This window comes from Cavia porcellus, unplaced genomic scaffold, assembly GCF_034190915.1.
Source record: "Cavia porcellus strain 051 isolate PalLab524CR breed Dunkin Hartley unplaced genomic scaffold, mCavPor4.1 scaffold_2, whole genome shotgun sequence".
In the NCBI taxonomy this organism is placed as follows: Eukaryota; Metazoa; Chordata; class Mammalia; order Rodentia; family Caviidae; genus Cavia; species Cavia porcellus.
In genome coordinates, this window is record NW_026947485.1 from 9231322 (window position 1) to 9253869 (window position 22548).

The 22548-nt window shown below is 44.9% G+C and overlaps 1 protein-coding gene across 2 annotated transcripts in view; it reads right to left on the minus strand.

The window, feature by feature from the left end:
- Positions 1–18819, minus strand: part of Reln (reelin) — a 442954-nt gene extending 424135 nt beyond the window's left edge. For both annotated transcript variants that reach the window (XM_063237786.1, XM_063237784.1), the window contains exon 1: positions 18332–18819. In XM_063237786.1, coding sequence (XP_063093856.1) covers positions 18332–18584 — 253 coding nt within the window. In that variant the 5' untranslated portion in view covers positions 18585–18819. The remainder of the gene's footprint in view (positions 1–18331) is intronic.
- Between the last annotated feature and the right edge of the window lie 3729 nt (positions 18820–22548).

Here is a 22548-nt window from a genome sequence, read left to right on the forward strand (position 1 = left end):
TGGCCGTTTCATTCCCCTCAGCCTCTGTAATGGTGGTACCAAGCAGGACTGCTGAGAGTCCACGCTGTCTACTGTGACATGCAGGTGCAGTCAGAACCTGAACCCAAGCCCTGGATATCCAGCCCGGTTCTCCTGGTTACAGGTGAACCAACTCAGGCCAAGTCACCCACTCCCCTGTGAACTTCTGTTTTGTCATCTCTAAAATGTGACATTACAACCTCACAGGTTTACTGTGGGGAATGCAATAATTCATAGAAGGCAGCATTGAAAACTGAAAAACACCACACAAAAGTAAATTATTATATTATGTACAGAAAGGTTATGTGACATCTATTTCTAAATTAAAATGATAAGGCTTCAAAGTGGTGTTTATAAATATATTCACAGACTATCTACAACAACATGCATCGAGTAAGAATAAATGAATATATCATAGTACTTGGTTGCAAAGGACACAGAACTCAAAATCAACGAAGTGCCTTTGTCTACAAGAAGAAAACGTTTGCCCTGAGCAATTTCATCAGCATATTTGGTAGGAAATACATTATGGTATGGCCTTTTAAATGACAATTTAAATAAATAAAACTGAATATTATAGTATTATACTCATAAAATCATGTCTTTGAATGGAAACAATATAATGAAACTATCATATTTGTGTATTTTAAGGACCCCATCATGTATATTGGTTCTTTGCCCTTTCTTGTCTTAGAAGCTAAAATTCTCCTCTAAATAACCCTCTTCAGCACATAAAATTAATGGCAGTAGTGGATTTATTTGCTATACCCCTAATTACCTGCCTGAGTCAATCCAATTCTCCAATCTTTTCTCTTTTTTCCAGTATTAGCAAAGTTCTTTATTTCACAAATCTACAAATCTAAAGCACATATGTCAACAGTATTTACTATTTGGAAAAGGTTTTATTTTATATCCCCAAAATTAAAATTCCAAACTATTCAAATAATGATTTATTAAGAACTTCTCTAAACCAGTATTCTTTGGTCTTTTCCTACCCCTGATGCTTGGATTACTCCTAACACACCAACATCTTAGACTTAGGACGTATTAAGAAAAGTTAACTCATATAATTTTTGCACGAGACTGCAATAATGAAGATTGCAATATGAAAATTTGCTTTGTGATTCCAGTTTAGCATATACAGCTGAACGGTTCAGATTAGAGACAGCTGTACCCGAAACTAGTCCTAGATTCACAGTTATGAATGCCCCAGAAGCCAGACCACCAAATCTCCTTTATTTTCCAGATACAGACATGAAAGGAACCGCTCTGTCCACACCATAACACTGTTGTCCTAGCTCACTCGTCTTTCTCCTGAGCAAAACAACACACGAACGCACCCTCAGCTTCACACAGGGACCTGCTCATCTCTCCAAAATTCTTCTTCCCCCAAACCGACCCTGTTCCCACCATTTCTTCAACCACCAATGCTGGGGTCATTGAGGATTCTACCCAGCCTTCTGCCCCCCACTGCCTTGCAGGGTAACTCCCCTGCAATGTTTCATGGCCTTCCTCACTGCTAGCACTTACTGAGCGTTTACTATGTGTCAGATAACAGACTGGGCCTTTCACATTCGCTGAGGGCTGGGTGCTGTTGTTGTAGGAAGGAAACAGGTTTAATGGTAGTAGAGGCAGGAAGAACTACAGGGTCTACACCCGACCCGGGCAGCTGGCCTCCCCTCTCTCCTAATGTTAGTAATCCGGCAATGGTCTTCCTTCCGTAGGTTTCTACCCCACCAGTCCATCTCACACAGCCTTTCAACCCATGGATGTGTGGAGCTGGGCCTCCAGAAGCTTCTGCTTCCCTGATCTCCAGCTGATTCAGGTAGCTGTCTGCACTGGGGGGCAAAGACCCCGAACCTTCGCAGATACAGCTGGACTCTTCCTCATTTCGGCCCAGGTGACTCCACAGCTGGAAACAAGATACATTTCAAAGCACAAGTCCTGGCTGATAAAGTCTCAGCAGCTCCGTGGGGCCAGTGGACTAACGGAGAAAACTCACTCTTGTGTGCAAGGTCCTATCATCAAACCCAACCTGCTGGAATCAGCCCTACCTTTTGCCTTGGGCTGTTAGCTGTAAATCCAATGCTAATCGATCAACATTATAGATTTAGTAGGAATCTTCAAACAAAAGGACACATAAAACAAGATCATATATTGATCAGTCAATGAAAATGTCACCAGGGATTGGCAAGACCCTCACTCTGTATTTCCTCTAGGGACAATAGGTCAGAATTCACCAATTCAGTGTTTATAGCATGTATCGACCACAAATAATGTGCACTGGCTATTAAGAAAAAGCAGCTGAGTGGATTTTGGAATCCAGGCACTCTGGGTCCCAGAGTCACACCACTAAACACCACCTATCCTGCAAACAGAAAACAAGTGACAGGTGTGACTACACAGAAATCAAAAGATAGAGGGGAATGGGGTAACTACGTACAGTGTCTATTACAAGGACTGCTAATGTTAATAAAGAGTTCTTCAAATCAATAATGAAAAGGAACTTTAAAACTGAAAATTAAAGGATTTAACAGATAATTCATATATAGCCACAATTAGTAACAAGGCACATGAAATGTATTCAACCTATCTGATAATCAGGGAGGTAAAAATAGCACAGTTACAAAATACCATTTTAAAAACCTACAGATTTAAAAAATTACAAGTCCAGCATTCAGTAAATGTATGTAGAAAGGCTGCTAGACAAAATGGTAACTGATACAATCTTTTTGGAGGAAAATCTCATACGTATATAAATAGCCTTAATACTATTAATAATTCCTGAATTAGAAATCTGGGTTTTCAGAACTCATACTGTAAATAATGGGGTAACTAATCGAAGGCCAATGAGCACAATTTTTTAAAAGTCTCTTGTAATGTTAATATCATCCAAAACTTGACTATGAGAAGGAATTGAGTGTATCTGTGTGCACCCTCACACTAACACTAAAGATACAGCTCCTCATTTATCAGCATGGAAAGATACTCAAGACACACAGCAGTGTGGGACAAGGCGACAGCAGTAGGCACCACCGGATCCCTTGTGTCTACAGCACACTCGAAGCTAACCAGATAGCTTGGGAAAGACATTAGAGTTGCAACTTAATGCTCCCCTTACCTTGGACCAGACTAAAGATCTCACAGCCCATTCTATCTGCCCGCTGCCATTTCTTAGAATTGCTCAGCAAGGAGGTGCAGAGCTGTTCCCCTGGAAGCACCAAAGAGGCTAGAAGGCAGGAGAGGAAGGGGAAGGTCTGGGGTCACAATTACTGGCGTTGATCACATGGCTTCTCCTTGGAATAGAGAGGTACTCATTCACCATGGATGTGGGGAGTTCAACATCGCGAGATTTGGGCAGCGAGAATGCATGATACAGTACAGCACACTGTCAGAGAGACCCTTACACAAAAGGATGAGATGAAATCTGAGACTGGCAGGGGTAGCTTGAGAGCTAAGTTAGAAACTGGCAGAAGCCTGCATGGTTCACTTCATATGTGGTTCCTTTCTGGCTTACTAATATTTTCTTTGAGAGAAAGATGGGTGGTAGGAGGCTTGGTGGCACACACCCCGAAATCCCACCGCTCTGGGAGGCTGAATCGAGAGCATCACAAGCTTGAGCCCAGCCTGCACAACTCAGCAAATGAGCAAGACCTTGTCTCAGAATAAAAAATAATGAAGAGCTGGAGAGGGAACTCTGTCAAAAGCAAGAGTTTAATCCCCAGAGCTAAAAGAGACAGAGAGACAGAGAGTCTGAGAGGGGTGCTCCACACACTGCTAATGTAGAAAGGTTGCTAGACAAAATGGTATGTGGATGGGCATAAGACCATCCACATACACTACAAGGTTAGACAGAAACCTTAAGTGATGGGCACCAGGCAAGGCACCATCAGCCAGAACCCACACACTGCCCGTAGTTACCCTCATCCAGCTGGGTTCCACAATTGAGAATATGAGAATCCCAAAAAGAATTCTGTGCAGGACAGAGAACCTGCAGAAAGAGGCAAAGTTCTCCTGATAGCTGAAGCAAAGACATCAGCATCTGCTGTCAACCACTGCAGTGAGTCACAATAATCCAATGCCCGCTGTGCCCGGGGGATTTCAACCGTGGCCAAGACACGGTTTAGAATATAACAAGATAGGGAAAATATCTGTGCGCCTAGTCTCTGACTACAAAAGTAGTATGAAAGAAGAAAAGAAAGACATACCTGCTTTCCTAAACATAGTAACAGAACTTCCAGGTACAAATTCATGATAAGCCAGACATACGTTAGTACTAGTACTCAAGAGTGCTTAAACCCAAGAGTTTCGGACCAGCCTGGCAATATAACATGACCCTGTCTCAAAAAGAAAGAGTTTTAATGACAAAAATAGACTCTGGGAGAAAGAATGTTATCGTATTTGAAAGATGTACAAAGCTATTCATCATAATGTTCATAAACTGAAACCATCTAAAGTGTCAGGCACGTTTGAATTTACAAATTATGCACAACTATTCAATAATACATGCAGCCATTAAAGTTATGTTTTTAAAAACTCCCATCTCATGAGTATGTAACATTAAGAGAAAAACATATAGATCTTATGATCAAAATACAGATCTATTTACTCACACGAAAAGATACCAAAGTTTGCTATAATAATAACACTCATATGCAATGTCTCGTTGAAGGTTCAAAACAACACCAGGTGCCAGGTGCCGCTATCTCTCTTATTTTCCAAAGAGGAAAGTGGGGTGCAGAGCAGTGACGCCCTTTGCCCACAGTCACAGGGAAAGTGCAAAGCTGGGAGTCAGACTCCAGGCTGTCACAGAGCCTGGGAGCCACCCACCACCACAAATCCCTGAGAACTCCGTCTCCTCGGATTTCCAAGGCTCATGAAGAACCCCAATGTGTTATGAACAGCGTCAAACTGTGTTTCTTTCCTGTCTACAAGACTGAATGACTTCCACTAACGACTCCCGGGAACACTGGCGGTGATATCCCCAAGTACCGGGCCTCTGCCCCTTCTGACTTGCCGCACATCAACACGGGAAAGTCCTGGAGATCCAGAATTCTCAGCCCTGTTCCCGCCTCACCCTCAGCGCTGCTCAGACAGGTTTCCCTGAGAAGATGCGTTCTTTTTTTAGCCCCCACTTTGGTATGTTATTATATATCCATTGAGTATGGAGCCAAGCTATTTTAGTTTCTATCCTTCTCATTATTCCCATTCAGATGAAAATTTCAATAGAAACCAGCTCCCCATTTATCAAGATTGCTTGTAATTTATTTATGGTACAGCACAGAGAAGTTTCTGGGAATAAGAACTTTAAATCTATTATAGTTTCTACTAATAATCGTAGTTACTAATTGCTATTAGAACTTTTTTTTGGCTAAGCTAACATGTAGTTAAAGTAAAACCCATCCAACAAACCCCTATAAATAGCCTTGCAAAGACTCACAGACGCTACAAGAATTCTATAAGTTTGGAGGATGGAAAAGGAGAAACAGGATCTGCAGATGCTTTTGAAACACTGTAATCATGAATTCAAAAGGCCAAAATTTAGAAATTATACTTGTGAATCCATCTTTACAAATGTTCTTCTCAATTAATCATTTTAAAATTATTACTTTCAGAAAAATGTGACTGTAAGTGATACTAGACAGGGATCCCAAGTGCTATTGTTTGTTTGTTTGTTCCATTTCTTTTTTGGTCCACAGATTCATTACATACAAACCTTTGTCTGTTATGTGCCAGGCACCATTTCAGGCATCAGCAATACAGCCACAGAGAAACCAAATTGAGCAACCCTGCCTCAGTGCAGGTTTAACGTGTCACACTGATGGTACACAGAAGTTAACTAGGTGCAGAGCAAAACGCACACATGACACAAACAGCAATGAGGAGAAACAAAGCAGTCGAGGGGACACAGCTACTGAGGACAGAGGGATCCCAGCTCCAGAGGCCGTGGTCAGAAAACGTGACATTCGAGAACCATTCTTCAACCAGGAGAAAAGCAAGTGGCTAAGGCAGGGCACCCATGCCAGGTGCTGCAGGGTTTTACAGGCCACACCAAAGACACTTTCTTGTATCCCAGAGAGAGAGGGAGCCACAAAGAACATAGATAAAATTGCCATGCAATCTGTTATACAAATTCTGGCAATTGTGTAGCCGAAATGATAAACTTGGTAAGATGGACGGAAAACACAGGAAGACCAGCACTGCTCATGCAGACTGGTGGAACAGCTGTCAGGGTTTGCAGCAGGAACACGGCGGCAGCTCAGTGAAGGAGCAGAGCAAAGACGGGGGATGAACCCCAAGCGGGCACTGACAGAGCTGGCGAAACTCCAGAAAGAGCTGGGGGCAGGATGTCAGGAAGAAAGGAGACAGACACTCAAACAGCAGCCCCGTGGAAGCCGGGGAGGCAGTGAGGTAGGGCTGGCACAAGACGGTCCAAGAGCCATTGGCAGTCACCAGTGTGAAGACGGTACGGAAAGCCTTAGCATGGAGACCTCCCTAGAGAACAAAGGTGTGTGAAAGAGAGGAAAGGAGGGAAGACAGAGTCTGGGTGTCCCCACACTACCATGAGGGAGACTGAGAAGAAACAGCAAGAGAGGCCGAGGAGCAGCCATCACGGGTGGAGGAAGACAGCTGGAGGCCTGGAATCTCAGAACGCAGCACTGACAGGATGTGGAGGAGAAGGGTGTGATGCACCGTGACAGCTCTGATTCGGTCCTGCTGAGGTGACTGCAAGACACATTTCTGCATCTTCCTAGTGCATGCAGGGATGGGTTTCTATAATGCTGTATGAAGGCCGAAGTGAGCACCTGTTACGTCTGCTATTTCCTTGCAGAATGTCAAGTGTAAGAACCATGCTCCTCTGAGGCAAGCGGGGCAGGCAGAACCCCAAAATGCTTGCACAGAAACAGGGAATCTGTACCATACTGTGCAACTTTCAGAAGACAAGGAGATACTTCCACAAAACTACAGAAGCAGATTCATTTCTTTTAGGCTAACTGGATGACTAAAGGATGATTCTGACAACTTCCAAGTAGGTAGGACTCAAGCTCCTAGGAATCTGACAGGCACTGGGGAAGAGCAGACTTGGAGAGGATTCACTCCGCCTGTGGGGTGAGAAGCGTTTGCCCTCTGGTTTCTGCCTTCAAGATTTCTTCAACAGTCAACCACTTCCTGCTCCTGGAGACACTAACTAGCATCATTTAAAAATGTAAAGTCAGGGCTGGGAATTTAGCTTAGCAGCATAAGCACCTGCCTAGCAAGCAGGCAGTCGTGAGTTTGATCCCCGGTACTGATAAAAAGGAAAAAGACAGAAATAAACAAACAAAAGTGTAAAGTCCGGATTTCCCTATCAAACCTAATCTACCTTTGTCACTTCCTTTAGCTCAAGTTAGCCAGAGTTGATTTCTGTCACTGGCAACCATCGGACTCTGGCTGACTTCCCGCTCTCCAAAATGTAAAACCCTTGGGAGCTAATAAAAGTCATACATTTTTCAGTTAGGTCAGTTTTCCAAGGGAAGTAAAAATAAAACTTCACAGACGACTACCATACTAGCAAAACGACAGCTTGACATGTCAATAACCGTGATTGTAAATGTTTGCTTCATAACATTCTTTTATTTACTAAAAATACTTATCTTGAATTAATTGAATAGATACCTTTTTTTATTTGAGGTTTTTCACACCCTCAGGAAAGGCCAAGACCTTGCACATGCCAGATCAGTGCTACACCCCCAATCCTTCAGATTTTTTAATTTTATAGCAAGTATACAATGCATTGCTAATGACAGTTACCATTGTAGAATAGCTCTCTGGAACTTAGGCCCCCTATCTAGCTGAAATTTTATATCCTTTGATTTTCATCTCTCCACACCTATGGAACTTCTCTACATCTTTTGGTGACATATTTTATGAAGCACTGTTCTTTGAGGAATTCTGAAAGTCCACAGGGGCGAATTTTTCTCTCCTAGTAAAAACAGGAGCCTGGCTTCTGCTCTCTGGGAGCCTCCATGGGTTCCAAAGAGGTCTCTCCCAGCCAGAATCTCTCCTCTACTCTCTCACTGACTTTCTAGCAGGAATCCGTAGGTCTTCGCTCAGATCTGATGTCAAGCTTTGTGGTAAAACACAGCGGTGACATATCAGGAAATGTGTTCACTAACAGCAGTCCCTGCCCCTGGTCCCTGGACGCTGAGCCTTGGGGTCTCTCAAGTTTCTCTCTTCGCCTGGCTGCCAGGAAGTCTGGGGCTCAGCTCTTCAAAAAGAAGCCAGGGCCAAAGACAATGCCGAGCAGTTTGTTATTTTTCCTCATTCAAGAGTTTAACAGAAAGTGATTTTTAAAAATGCGATTCATGTATGAAAAGAAATGCTCCAAAGTCAAGTACACAGTGAATCCATTCCACTGGTTTTGATAACACAGTGTGAGCAGGACTTTGAGTAGCAGATGGGTCAGATATTGCAGAAGCTCGGAGTTACCAGCAAGGACTTTAACTGTTGCCATACCACTCAGTTTAGGCTGAGAACCCAGGAGGGAATTTTCTAAAGAAAGGAATAAACCGCAAAAGATGAGCTTCAATTAAAACCTTTTAAAACGTCTCTCCAACTTCAATTTCTAATTCTCTCATACCCAGGTTCTACTTGAATTCTATTAGTGAGACAAAAATAAATTTCCCATTTAGTTTAAGATTTTAATAAAAATGATATTCTTAAAATGTTAAAAATAAATTTGAGTATTTCAGGAGTCAATAGTTTGTATTTTTATTTGTTATCATACTTTGAAAGCATGCTGTTTCAGGTCAATATAGATTGGGAATCTCTGGTTGTGCTTTATCTGGAAGACAATGTCTACTCAAAGAACAAAAGACTTAATGAAATTTCAGTCTTGCTTGATATAGGTGTCAGCATTCTCATTTAATTTCAGAGTACTTTAAACAGAAAGTAGCTTTTGTATTTCTTCTTTTCTCTTTTTAAAATGATTTCTATTATTTTACATATAATAATCATTTCTAGAAAATAAATGCACAGAAGTATGGATTCTCGAGCAAGATGGACTAAGAACTCCCTCCCTGTGACTCTATTTCTGTACCCATAAAAGAGAAAAGCAAGATTTCATAAGGTTTTCATGAGAATTACATGAACTAATACATGTAAGGCATTTAGGTCACATATTAGGTGCTCTTTTAGGGTCACTATTGCTGTTGTAAGTGCTTAGAGTCCTTGAGTTGCCTTTTCTCAGATAATATCAGTAGTTGCAATGGGAATAGGAACCCACTTTTTCTAAGAGGTGAGAACCTAATATTTTTCGTATATTCCCCCATCACAAACAGTGGACATGCATCACTGTTTTGCAGGATGAAAACACAGGAAGTGTTTGTGCAAGAAAAGGAAATGTGAAAAGCTCTGGCGCTATGATCATAGGATGTCACATCATTCACGACCCAGGTGGCCTAAACTAAAAAGACTGCATGTTCCGAAAGGTAAGTCTGAATGTCTGTTTCCTCTGTCAATACATAATAAGTGAAAGAAATGACAAGCTTGGATTTGGTCCTGGAGGCTGGGCCAGCCATAACAAACAAGGTTAAGGTTGGGGCAGAGCTCACATTTATAACCGTGTCACACATCTCCTATTTTAAATGTCAACAGGATTTACATAGGGTGACACTGCATTTTAGAGAGCTGGGAATATCTGGAAATAAGTTCAGAGAAGGAAACTAACAAGCATAAATTGTCAATATATAAGAAGTCCAAAAACTGGAGGTCATGTGCAGGTTGCAAAGGCTAACTAGGAAAGTTAACAAAATGCACCATCTTTGCAATTGTACCGACGCAGCATATCTAGGAACATTTTGAAGGCATCTTAGGAAACATCTTAGCTTCATCGAAGTTCCCTCGAGTAATTCTTTGACAGTACCACAGCAACTCAGAGCTTGATAGGAGAATTGTAACTGATCTAAAAGAGAAAGTTAACTGGCTTATTTGTATCTTTAAAAGAAACAGATATTAAGATTGCATTCAGCTGAAAATAACAGTAGTAACTTGTGTTACAACAGCAAGCCAAACATTATTTTAGGGCTGAGGTTGCTACCCTCAGTCTGAGGAAGGACCCAGGTTCCCTATCAACTTAAGCTACCAACCTTTGCTTAAAGTCATTGCCCTCAAGGTTACAGGATGGCCGTGTCAACTCCCGGCTAGAAGACACAGGTAAAGACAGGGCCAAAAGGACCTGCTGATCTTTAACGATCTCCTTTATCAATCGTATCAAAAACTTCCAAAAGCTCCAATCAGCAGATTTTCACTTCATATAACTGAATTACGTGGAGTGACAACCGCTTGGAGGTATTTTCAAATGGACACAGAGTTGATGTCAGCACCTTAACAGGAAAAAGGAGTTCTAGCCAGGTGTGGCAGCATTTCCCCATCATCCCAGCACTCTGGGAGGCTGAGGCAGGAGGATCAAAAGTTTACCGGAAGGAAAGGAGGGATGGAGGGAGGCAGGCAGACAGGAAGGGAAAAAGAAAGTTCTGGAGATGAATAGGCAAGGCAATAATTAATGATGCCACCAAACAAGGCATCGTGAAGTCTAGAAACGAGACTCTTCCTCCATCTCTGCCTAGGGAAGAAGATGCCAACCTGACCAACTGATATGAATTGGGTTAAGAAGCTTTGATAAATCCTAGAATGGCAGCATCACGTTCCTCTAACTCCTCAGTGCTACAAACCTACCAACAGTCCTGGGGGTCCCCATATAAACTTTGCTGCAGTACACAGACAGAAAGAACTGGCCACAATGCCTGTCCTGTACATTTGTATTGCAAATGACACAGCCATCCAGGTTACCACCTGCCCATCTGTGAATTCAAATTTCTCTAGTCAGTCTTTAATTCAGCTGAAATAGATTTTATTTTAAAATTACTTTCATAAGGTTGTTAAAATAATATTATAGAATTTGATAAAATATATTAAACTGATGTCTGTATTTCTTAACTTGGCGCCTTCCTACATTACCACCTAGACACACACAGTTGCAGTTGTTATCATAACCATCAACTAAAGATAAACACCTTTAGGAATTGTCTAAATTAACAAAAGTTTTGGTTGGACCAAAACTATGTTAATTAACATAACTGCAAGTGACTCAAATATTAATTTTGCATGGGAAGCGCTTTCATATCGTATTTATTTTGCATTGAGTTTTTTCCCTTTCCTTTATGACTCTCCTCAATGTGCTTCATTTGGAATTTTTCTTGAAGTGTGGGGCCATATATTAAGCCACAAAATGAACAAGCACAGCTGAGAAGCTCCTCTCGGCAGGTGCTATCCTTATCTCAAATAGAGTAACGACCAGATGACAGTAACTGCTATCTGGAAACCACCTACTGTGTGTCAGGAGCTTTGTGTATACTAAGTTAATACTCGCAACTCTGAAATACAGTGTGTTATTATTACTTCCATACTACAAATAAGGAGATCGGGTGAGGGTTAATCCTGGAGACAGAGCGCTTGATTACTACTCATGAGGCCCAGAACCACTGGAGGACAAGACAAAGAAGAAAACGAAGAAACAAGAGAAAAATGAAGAAAGACAAAGAAGCAAGGAAATGGGCCCAGAGGAGACAGGTTACTTGCTGCAGGCCCTGGTGATCTATGGCAGAACGACCAGGCACACAGCTCTGTCTGCTGCAAATGCTGGACCTCTTGCTGGTACACGGGTGCACCTCTCTGGACTTCTGTTAACAGAGTGATGAGTCTGAGCTCTCAACCACTGAATCTGGGTTTTCCAGCTAAAATGGACACTGGAGTTTAGGTGGTACAAAACAATAATGTAGATTTCTGTCCAAGAAAGGCGATGGAGTCAGGCGTGGTGCACACACCTGTAAGTCCAGCACTCAGGAGGCTGAGGCTGAGGCACTGTGAGCTTGAGGCCAACCTGGGCTCCATGGTGATCTCAAGGCCAGCCTGAACTACACAAGTCAGGCCTTGTCTCAAAACAAATAGACAAACACAAGGAAAAAAAGAGAAAAGAAAAGCTATGAAATTACCCAAACCAACGTACCTCCCTCTTTGACTACAATTTAGCAGTTTTTGATTACGCCCACACTAGTCTCCTTTCTGGTCTTTCTGTTGAATGTCAATCACCTGAAAAAGTGGCACTGCTACCTTGGCAGCTACACAACCTCGATTGCAAGTTTTGCCAAAGAGACCAGGAAGTCAGTGAGACCACTTGAGGTGATGCAGGACTGTCCAATTTACTAGAAGCACCCTGGAGCACCGAAGCACCCAAAATGTCTCCAAATTGAGCTGTCTTTGCGAGCCACACTAATCCAAATTGCTACACTTCTGCTTTGTGTATATTTACTTCTTTGCAGAAACTTCAGCTTCTTCAGTTTAACTACATAATGGAACAATGTGGAAGGCAGAGAATTCAGAATTCAAAAGCTACAGGTGTGGAGAGTCTACCGAGAAGTGTCATAGTGCAGGAGGAGGGAATCACTCTGTGTTAGGAGGAACAAGCCCACAATTTTTAATGGGAAAATGCATGTCACAGTTAAAAGTGGTTTTTTGGCCAGCATTATACTCCAGTTATTATAAACAGGCAATGAGGAACTGATGGAAATGGAGATGCTTTTCATATTACGGGTAGAGGACAGAAAAGGGAGCAGAGATGGTGATAACAGGAAATCTGAAGAGAAAATGGGGGGAAAAAACAAATTAAGAAACAGGAAAGAAAAAATAGAAGACAATCAGAAAAGCGGGGCCTGTGACGTGCAGTGGAAGAGAGAAAAGAGGAGAAGCAGAGTGAAAACCGAGCCGGAGGACAGGGACAGGACCAGGGGAGAAGGCAGGCAGGAGGGGCACAGAGCAGAGGGGCAGGAACATGCTGGGCGGGCACCCGATGACAGAAGAGGCTGGGTTCTGTGCAGGTCCCGGGTCCAGTGACCCAGCTATTTCCAGCATCCATCAGCCCCGAAGTTTCACACACGATTTTTCATCAACACGATTTTATTGTTTTGAACATAAAGTCGTATTTTTCTGGGAAAGCTGACTCAGCACTAAAGGCCACCCAGGGTTTTAAAAGTCTGCTTCGGACACTCAGAGTCCCAATAACCACCTCATTCTGCCATTGAAAGCTGTTTCATGATCTTGGCTTAGCCTTTTGAATGATGAAGGCTGCCTGGTACCTTATATCACTCTGGAGCCTTAGGGCTGATCCCCAATTACTACACCCTCACATCCGCTTGTTACAGTTGGGGCCTCCCAGGAACAGAATAAAAAGTACGTGTGGTTTTGGAGAAGCACACATTTGAAAGATAATCATTTAACAAGCACCGCGTCCAACCCTTGGAAAGCACTACTGCCTCATCTCCTGAGGGAGGGAAAGTCCTTTTATTTCTAGAGACATGAGGACTTTTTTGGAAGACTGGCGGTTGAACCCGGGGCCTTCACACTGAACTATACCCCACCTCATTTTTATTTTTGAGAGAGGATCTAAACTAGTAAATTGACTGTGCTAGACTTGAATTTTTGATCCTCCTGCCTCAGCCTCCCAGAGCACTGGGATTATGGGCATGGGGATTACAGGCATGTGACACCATGCCCAGCTATGAATTATATTTTTGTATAAATATATGTAAATAAATCTTTTTAAATGTATATGTTCAAGAAGGGCTGGTCACTCAATACTTCGCAAATGTAAATAGAATGAAATAAAAGTATTATCAGTACAAATTTGTGATGATTAAAGATATAAATTTCACACTAATATTTATGACAATCAGGAAAAAAGTGGCTTAATATGCAACTTCCCCTAAATAATTAATGATATAAGACTTCCAGACCATCCTATAAAGTTGACCTGTTCTCAAAAGGCCAAAAATTTTTGAAAGATAGTTTGGATATTTCTTTTGAATAAAATTAACTTCCAAATGAGTTAATTTGGAAGTCAATAAAACTGACTTTAAAATCTTATTAAAAATTCATCATCTTTTTAAAAACAAAAAGAAATGTACTGGCATAAGACAGTTCTATAAAAATATCCTGGTGATTATAATACGATGATCTTATTTTATTCTTTAACATTTTCAATGAAAATAAAAATAATTGTTTCAAATAAAGACAATAATAGGGGAAAGTATGCTAGATAAATAATTTCTATGTAATGTAATGCTATGCTTGAAGTCCATTTCTGCCTAAATGAAATATTCTGAATTATGATTTTAAAGACCTAAATTTTTAGTTCGCAATTGAAAGTGAAACATACAGAGAATATCAATTACATGAAGTAAGATTTGTATGATTTTAGAAACAATCTGAAAAACATCAGTAAAGTATGTTTGGAATCAGCCATAGAGACTAGGATGACACATATGTGACAGGCAGAACAAAATGCTTTAAAATGCCATTTTCATAGTCATACATCAACAACACACAGCTGCTGTTCACTTATAAACTGCATGTGACAAATGATTCTAACAGTTTAAATATGCTGACTCCAGAATCTAAGACAAGGAAAGGAAAAAATAACCACATACCTGCTCACCAACACAGTTTAGCAAGAGCATATTTCATTCAAAAGATCACTCCTTTGAAAGAAATTAAACCTGGAGTATGTTTCCAAAAAGTATGTCTGCCATAGACATCATTCCTATGTTTGAAAGGCCACTCACTTTACTTCAACAGTGATTTTAAATCCCAACCAGTTGATTTCAGAACACACAACAGTAACCCTCGGAGGGTTACCAAGAAGTTGTTCTGCATGCGCTATTGTGATTGTCTTGTTTATGTGTCTGGATTTAGCAGTAGCACATCATGGAGAGAAGAGGTAGAGTGGTAAAGCCTAACGTCTTGCCACCAAGTCAGTTCTGCTCAAGACAGAAATCCTTCTTTTGGAGCATGTTCCTCACTGCTCATGAAGTACAGTACTTCATTTTATGCCACCAAAACAAGGCTTCTACTCCATTAGATATTCAGGTAAGTAACAATCTCCCCAACGCATAAGTTTGGAGCCAACTCAATTCTCTATGCTTGGCTTTCATCTACAAGCTTTGTCTAACATTTTTCCTTTGTGACAGAGACTGAGAGAAGCCGATCTGGTGAGTGGGCAAGTCCTTAGAGATATGACATCAAGAGTATTTACAAGGCTTTTTATCCCAAAATATATTATCTGTGTCTTTCTAGTGATGCCGAAGTTATTTTAAGCAAAATAGTAGGGGGAAAAATCTCCCTATAGTTCTAAATAAAATCTTGGGAGAATTTAACATGGCCAAATCACGTTCATGATAAATGGATCGCAGGGCACAGAGAGAAGCTGCAAACAAAGATGATAGATATAGGCCAGAGGGTGTAGGGGAGGACAGAAGACCATGAGAGAGGAACTCAACCTTCACAACAGGAAGCCGGTTCCTAGACCAGCAGGGACTCACTGGGCGTGGCTGGCAACGAGAAATGGCTCCCCAACTGGACCATCTATGTTCCCATTTGCTATCATTTACAACTTTCTACAAAAAAAAAGTAGTCCAGGTTTGGTCCCTGGGAAGCTCATTATGAAAACTGACCATGTTAGAATTTGTGTCCTCATAAGAAGAAAAAATATTCTGATCTTCTTCCTGAGGCCTTTCTGTTTCAATACGAGACCATTCTTTGCCGCACTCCTGCATCATGGTCACAGTGTGTTCGGGGGAAGGCCTTGTACTGTGATGAACAGTGCCACTAAGGATCACGTGGGATAGAGTTTAAAAGACACAGAAGATGAGAACAGAGATACTGAATGGCACCATTTTATTAAAAGACAGAAGCCTCTTAAAATTAACCATGCCCATTTATAGAGCTGCCAACCCCACAAATAAATGGATATACTACTTAATGTTAGAAATACATGACAATTCCTTTACTCTTGCAAGCTTCAAATTTCTTAGTACTGTATATTTCTTTTTGTCAAAGATTGTCAATAGAAAACAAGATGTGTACGATACACTCAGGGTCCCATAATTTTTAACCACTTTATTCTAGAATTTTTATTCTAGACAACCCAAGGCTCAGGGTCTACAGTACTGGTCTGCCGGATGCTGCTGTACATACACCTCTATCTCAATACAGGACATTATTCTCACAGAAAAAGGCACCATCATCAGCCTCCTCCCAGATACCGTTCATGCAAATACTGATCGAAAGGGAAGCACAGGTAAGATGTATCTGCTACATTCTGAAGATTCAGAAGGTTAGAAATAAATTCCCAAGCTAACACTTTATAGACTTCTCAGCTGAAGCAGACTTTTGGTCAGTACGAACCAAGGAAGCTTTCCTACCTGCAAGTCAATTCTTATAGATGCTGCGTAATTAATTTTAAAATTTTCCCAAAGTCTAAAAGTGAAAGAGACATAGACTGCATAAGCATCATTTCATTTTCAAACATGCCTTCTACAGGCAAAAACCCTGACTGAAGGCCGCAGCTATAGCTAGGGCCAAAATCTGTTTGACAAAACAGGCAACAGGAATTTTAAATTGAACATTATTCTCAAGGCTTATAATTTGACCTTCCGACCTGTGTAATGTCCTTCCTCTACCTTTTCCGGTGACAGAAAAGAGGCGGGCAGTGGGGCCCCCCATATGTCCACTTTGAAGTCCTGCACTTCATCCTCTGGGTCATCCTTTCCAGCCTTTCTTTTCCTTGTCATGCCTAAGGATATGATCGCAGACTGCGATTTATTTGCTAACTCTGCAGCAAAAGCAGAAGGTTATCACATATTTTGGTGTTTTAACTGGGATTTTTTTACAGGCACCTTACAAAGGCTGTGGAAAACAGAAAAAGTAAAGGCTGCTTTGCATCCTCCCTTGTCTTCCCTTCCCACCTGACAAATGCACCTTCTGCCCCTGCCTTTCTCACTAACACTGGCTCTCGGCTAATGAAGACAAGTGTTCTGGGGAGCAGTCTCTGGGCTCCTCCGGGTTGCTGTCATATTGGCTGGTCCTTCTGAAGAGTTCCATCACCCTAGAAATGCACCAGATTGTTCTTGGGAAGACTGCAAAAAGCACTCTTATTAAAGAAGGGGCTAGCTGGAGGAAACTAATTTTCCAAAATTGATTCTAAAATTCCGTGGACAAGGCTGCCACCATGCCACAAGAAAGTTGTAAAGACATCTTGTTAACCTCTAGGGAATCATTTATTTAGGCTGCGTATTTTAGATCACATACGAAGGTCTGCCTAAAAATAAAAGTCTTAGGATTCTTGTACTGTCATATGCCTATCTATCTGAAATGCCCCGTGGGGAATCTTCTACCCTGTCAATACCTGTTAGCATGTTAAAGAAAGAAATTATGTCATGACCTTACTAGGCGGATGTTTTCTGTTTGGCTGGACACATATTTTGTATTGAAATTCTAATTAAATAGTTGCGGTCACACTACTGAAAAGCTCCATAGAAGTGAGATGTTCGGTGGTCCAGGCAGGAACGCCAAAAACAGACAAAATTTGTATTTTTTCTGTATACTCAATTCATCACTTAAAATATTAAAAATGCATGCACTATATGAAAGTATATTTCTTGGAGCTAAATTTTACCTCTCCAATAACGTTCAACCTTGATGAAAACTGCTTAAGGATCCCTTTTTAAAGGGATCCCCTTTTATAATGCCTCCCAACCCCTACCTGGAAATTAAGGCTGGGCAGATAAAAGTCGAAGTCATTAAACACCACAAAGACAACGCTAAAGACGTCCACCATGTTACAAGTAAAAGAGGGACCAGGAAAATCATCAGTTCCTGACACGGTAAAGGACACCTGAAGGAAATGAGTTGGAGGCAGACGCTCCGTTTCAGGACCGGGACTCCTGGCTGGGAGCAGCGGGAACTTCGCGGACAGGCAGGTGGCGCGGGGCAGCCGCGGACCAGGGCGCTTCAACCTGTCACCAGCCATCCCCAACACCACGCGGGACCCCGAGAGCAGGACAAAGGTCTGAAGCCCAAATAATGGGGTTAAGGAAACTCGATCTGCGGATCCATTCAGAACGCCCGCCTCAGGGACGAGGAGCGCAGGAGGAGGCACCGTCCCCAAGGATCCCGCGGAGGCGCCGAGCACCCGCCCGAGCTCCTTCGGAGCACAGCTGTTAGGGGAGTGTGCGGGGCGTGGAGAATGCACCCCAACTCAGCGCTCCATCCCCGCCAACTTTGCTCCCCTTCTCTCCACGCAGCGAGGCGCGGAGGTGAGAGCTGTCAATATCCGGGCTGCAGCAGCCCCGGAGGAGCAGGAGGAGGAGGAAGCGAAGGGAAGGGAAGGCTGCGCCCGGGGCGCACGGGGCGGCGAGCGCGCGGAGAGCTCGGTACCTACCGTGGTATTCCTGTCCGGGCACGTAGTAGGTGGGGTTACCCGCAATGTGCAGGGAGATGAGCACCTCGCCCTGCTCCCCATCCCCGTCCAGCTCCCCGTGGTGGGTGCACAGGAAAAAGAAGGGCGAGAAGCGCGGGTAGTAGCCCCCCGCGGCGCGCGCCCTCAGCGCGGCGCCCAGCAGCAGCAGCAGCAGCAGCGGCAGCAGCAGCGCGGCCGGGAGGACAGTGCGCGGGGCCCAGGCGCTGCGCCCCATGCCGCGGCCGCCGAGCGCATGCAGGGTGGCGGCGCCGGACGGACGGAGCGCGCGGGCAGGCGGTGAGGCGGGCTCGGAGCGCGGCCCCGCCGGGAAGTTCGGGGAGACGGCGGCTCCCAAAGTTACTTCGGCCGCGGTGCTGAGAGCGAGCGCGGGGTGCACGGCCCTGCGCGCCGCCGCCGCCTGTGCGCGCCGCTCCTCGGCCGGGCCTGGGAAAGCGCCCGCCCCCCTCCGCACCTTCTTAAAGCCCCGGGCGCCGCGTCCCCCCCGCGCCGCCACACGTGTCCCGGCCGCGCCCCCGCCCGCGCGCCCCGCCCCTCGGCTCGCGGCTGCAGCGCCAGCTCGGGCTCCTCCGGCACCGGCGGGGCGCGCGTCCCCCGAGCCCCGGCCGCAGAACCCCGCGAGCCCCGAGCGCCCTGGGCCGCGCGTCCGCAGTGCGGGGCGGGGAGCCCCCGGGTTCGGGATCGGAGCCTTCAGCCGGGCGGTCCGAGCGATCCAAGGGAGGTGCCTCCCCCGGGACCCCCGGATCGCCCCCTTCACCCCGGGAGGACGCGCGGGGAAGGCTCGGGACGGGCGCGGCGCGGGTCCTTTGTCTGCGCCCCGCGCCCCCGGGGCCGCAGAGCCGCATCTGGGCCCGGGTTTAAGGGGGCATTAAGCCGGAGTGGGACTGGCAGCCTCGCGCGGCGCCTGGCAGCGGCGACCGTGGGCTCGGGTGTGGGCAACTGCGAGGCGGGAAGGGCTGGCGAGCGAGACCCGACAGCCACCGGACGCGGGCCGTTCTGGTTTTCATCGCGATTGGGTTCTGGGGGCGACACGGGTGCGCGACGTTAAAGTCCGTGTTTATTCCCTTTAGGTGTCGGTGGTGGTGGTGACTGGGGTCCCCGGCCTGGGCGAGGGGAAGGCGTTGGGCGCCGCTGGCGGTAGGGACGAGCTGCGCGGGGCTGGGGCTGCGGGGGGCAGCCCAGGCCGAGCTCCGGCACCCCGCGGGGAGCGGGCTGTGGCTGGCCGCCCGTCAGCCCGCCACAGAGCCAGGAGCCAACGGGGTGAAAGGGGTCCTCTTCCCCCGCATTTGCGAACCAGCAGCCAAAGGGAGACTTCTGCAGACATTTCCGTGCAGAAAGAAGAGATTGTTTCCCTTCCCCTTCCCCAGGCCCAGAATCAGCCCACTTCCAGCTGCCTTCTGGTCCCCCTTACTAGGTCCCCGTGGGGTTCCACGTCCTGTATACAATATACACATATGTGACCTGTAAATAACTGTCGGTACTCTGTCCCCCAGTGCTGGGGAGAAGTTGCAGGCTGCAGATCTTGAACCTCATTTAATGCTAACACACCTGGAAAGACAAGGGAGGAATGTTAAGAAGTTGTGCGGATCAGTGTCGAGGTCCTGGTGGCAGAGCAGCCTAGCTGGCTCCAAAGCTCTGACCCAGTAACTGTCTGCCACCTAACTAGAGGGGAAGCTGCTCCACACCCTGTTCCTGGCAAGGCCCACAACAGGCCTTCCCTGACACTGGGTCCTAAAGTCTGCAGGGCTGCACCATTCAGTATGGAAGGCTCTAACCACGGCCAGATACTTAAATTAAAAATTAAGTTCCTCAGTGTGGTATCCACCCAGTATCTACATGTGGCTAGTAGGTGCTGTGTTAGACTATTCCCATCACTGCCGAAGTGTCACCTGCACTGTTCCATGAGGAAAAATGAATGAATGCTCGGTCACCAACACCATCAATCAGTCAGTCAGTGAGTCAGTCCTTACCAAACACCATCTGTGTGCCAACCTGCTGGACGCAGTGCAGTGAGTGACGCTAACAGAACTGGGACTGGAGACATAGCAGATGCGTGCACTGGACCGCCACCGATGGTGACTCACAATGGCAAGCGCTAGGGAGAAATAAACAGGGCACTGTTGTGGGGAGGCTTGCTTTAGGCTGGAGAGCGGGGAAAAGTTTCTGTGGTCGAGCTCACCCCGTGAACACGTGGGAGGGAGCCCCGGGCCCTGAAGCAGAAAGAACCTGTGATGAAGAGTGGCTAGGGGGTGCAGCCAAGAAGCCACACAAAGGTGACAGGGAGGTGTGGGTCATGGTGTGACAGGGTCAGAATGAACTGGAGGGACAAAATGTCACAATGTCAAAAAAAATTGACAAAACTTTATGGTACATTTTCTATAGAGTTTAAATAAATATCCAACATACTCTTTCAGGGCAGTTGTCTACAGAACAGTTCCTAGTTTCATATCAAAGTACATCCACAAATTCCTTTAGCCAGCAGATGTGAACCCACCAGCTATGACATGCCAAGCATTACCTTAGGCGCTGGAGAAGCAGCTCGCCCTCCACAGAGCTAACCTTTCCGTGGAAAAAGACACAAAACATCAGTTACCATGATCAATTATAGGGATGTAAAAGTGGTTCGTGCCCTAAAAGGACATAAAAAGTGGCAGGAAAAATGGGACAGAGAAGGTTTCACAGAGAAACAGAGGCTGAAGCTAAGACCTGGTAGAATTCCAAGCTAAGACCTTGGTTAAAGTTGTGGGGAGCAAAAGTTATTTCAGGCCAAAGGATTCTTGGTGGAGAAGACGGTGTTGGATTCACGGCCTGCAGAGGGTGACGGTGGCTGGAAACCAATCTAGCTGAATTGCTAGCACGCATGGCCAGATCGGCAGGGACTAGCTTGGCAGTGCAGATTTTGGTCTGGTTCCTAAAAACAACGGTGATGCATGAAAGATTTTAAGCAAATAGATACCACGGTCATATTTGTATATTTGGAAGACAGCCTTGGTGTTAGAGGGGAGAACATGCAGAGCAGTGGAAACAGAGGCAGGGAAAGAGTCAGGATGTCATTTGAGCAGCTCCTGGGGGAGACCATGGTTTGGAAAGGAGAGGAAGTGAGAAAACGGAGCTGAGGGGTGTTAGAAGCTGGAACAAGAAGACCAGGCAACAGACTGGGTGACCGATGGGACACAGACACTGAAGGAGACAGATGTGTTAAAAAGGATGTACAACCTTCAGGCTTTGCAGTGGGGTAAGTGGTTGCTGATGGATCAGCTGGTTTTTTTTTTTTAATTAAGTAAACTTTTTAAAGGAAGCATAATGTATGCACAAAGGCTAACAAGTTGAAAGTGCAGAGCACCTTACAGTGGAGCACCGTGGGTAAGCAGCACCCAGGGACCACTGGACAGAAGAGGTCCACAGGGTGCCTTCCAGCAGTGCCCTCTTCGCACGAGGGTGGAAGGGGTTCTAAGTGGAGACAGAACCGGTCTTCAAGACAGTTACTGTGGCCTGTTTTCAGAGGTGGTTTTGGGTTTCACATCTGGCTTGACTCAAAATGATGGTCAAATATGCTGTTGCATGTAGCAAAAGTATGTTTGTTCTTACCCCTCTCATGTGAGAAATCATTGCTATTGACACTTAGTAGACAGTTGGCTCTTTTCAGTTGGGAAAGATTTTCAAATTTGGGTTGCTGCTCAGCTATGAACAATGCAGTTAAAAATTACTCTTGCCCATGTCTTTGGTGAGCGTACTCACATGTTTCAGTTGGGAGGCGGGGTGTTAGACCAGGGAGTGGAGGGACCTCTTTCCACACACCAGTTTCGCAGAACTTGCAAGAAATAAAGGGAATTCCTGAGAAGTCAAAACTGAAGTGAAAGCAGCAATCCAGAGATAAGCCACAAGCGTCCAGGCCACCCTGCACTGTGAGACATCTGTACATTTCCAAAGTCCCTGAGTTTCCGCTCCGATGGCCCTGTGTCTCTGGGGAACAGGAGATAAAGCCGAGGGCCCCCCCCCGGTGGGCGGGAAGATAGGACCCTGCGGCTCACATGTAGTTTGCAGATTAGTTTACAGACTGTCCGGTGCCCATCTATACTGCAACATGTACAGAAATTGAGCATTTATAAATGTTTACAGCAATTTTACCATGTACTAACATTTGACATTCCATTTTTCATTTTGGTTTTACTTTACAAAAG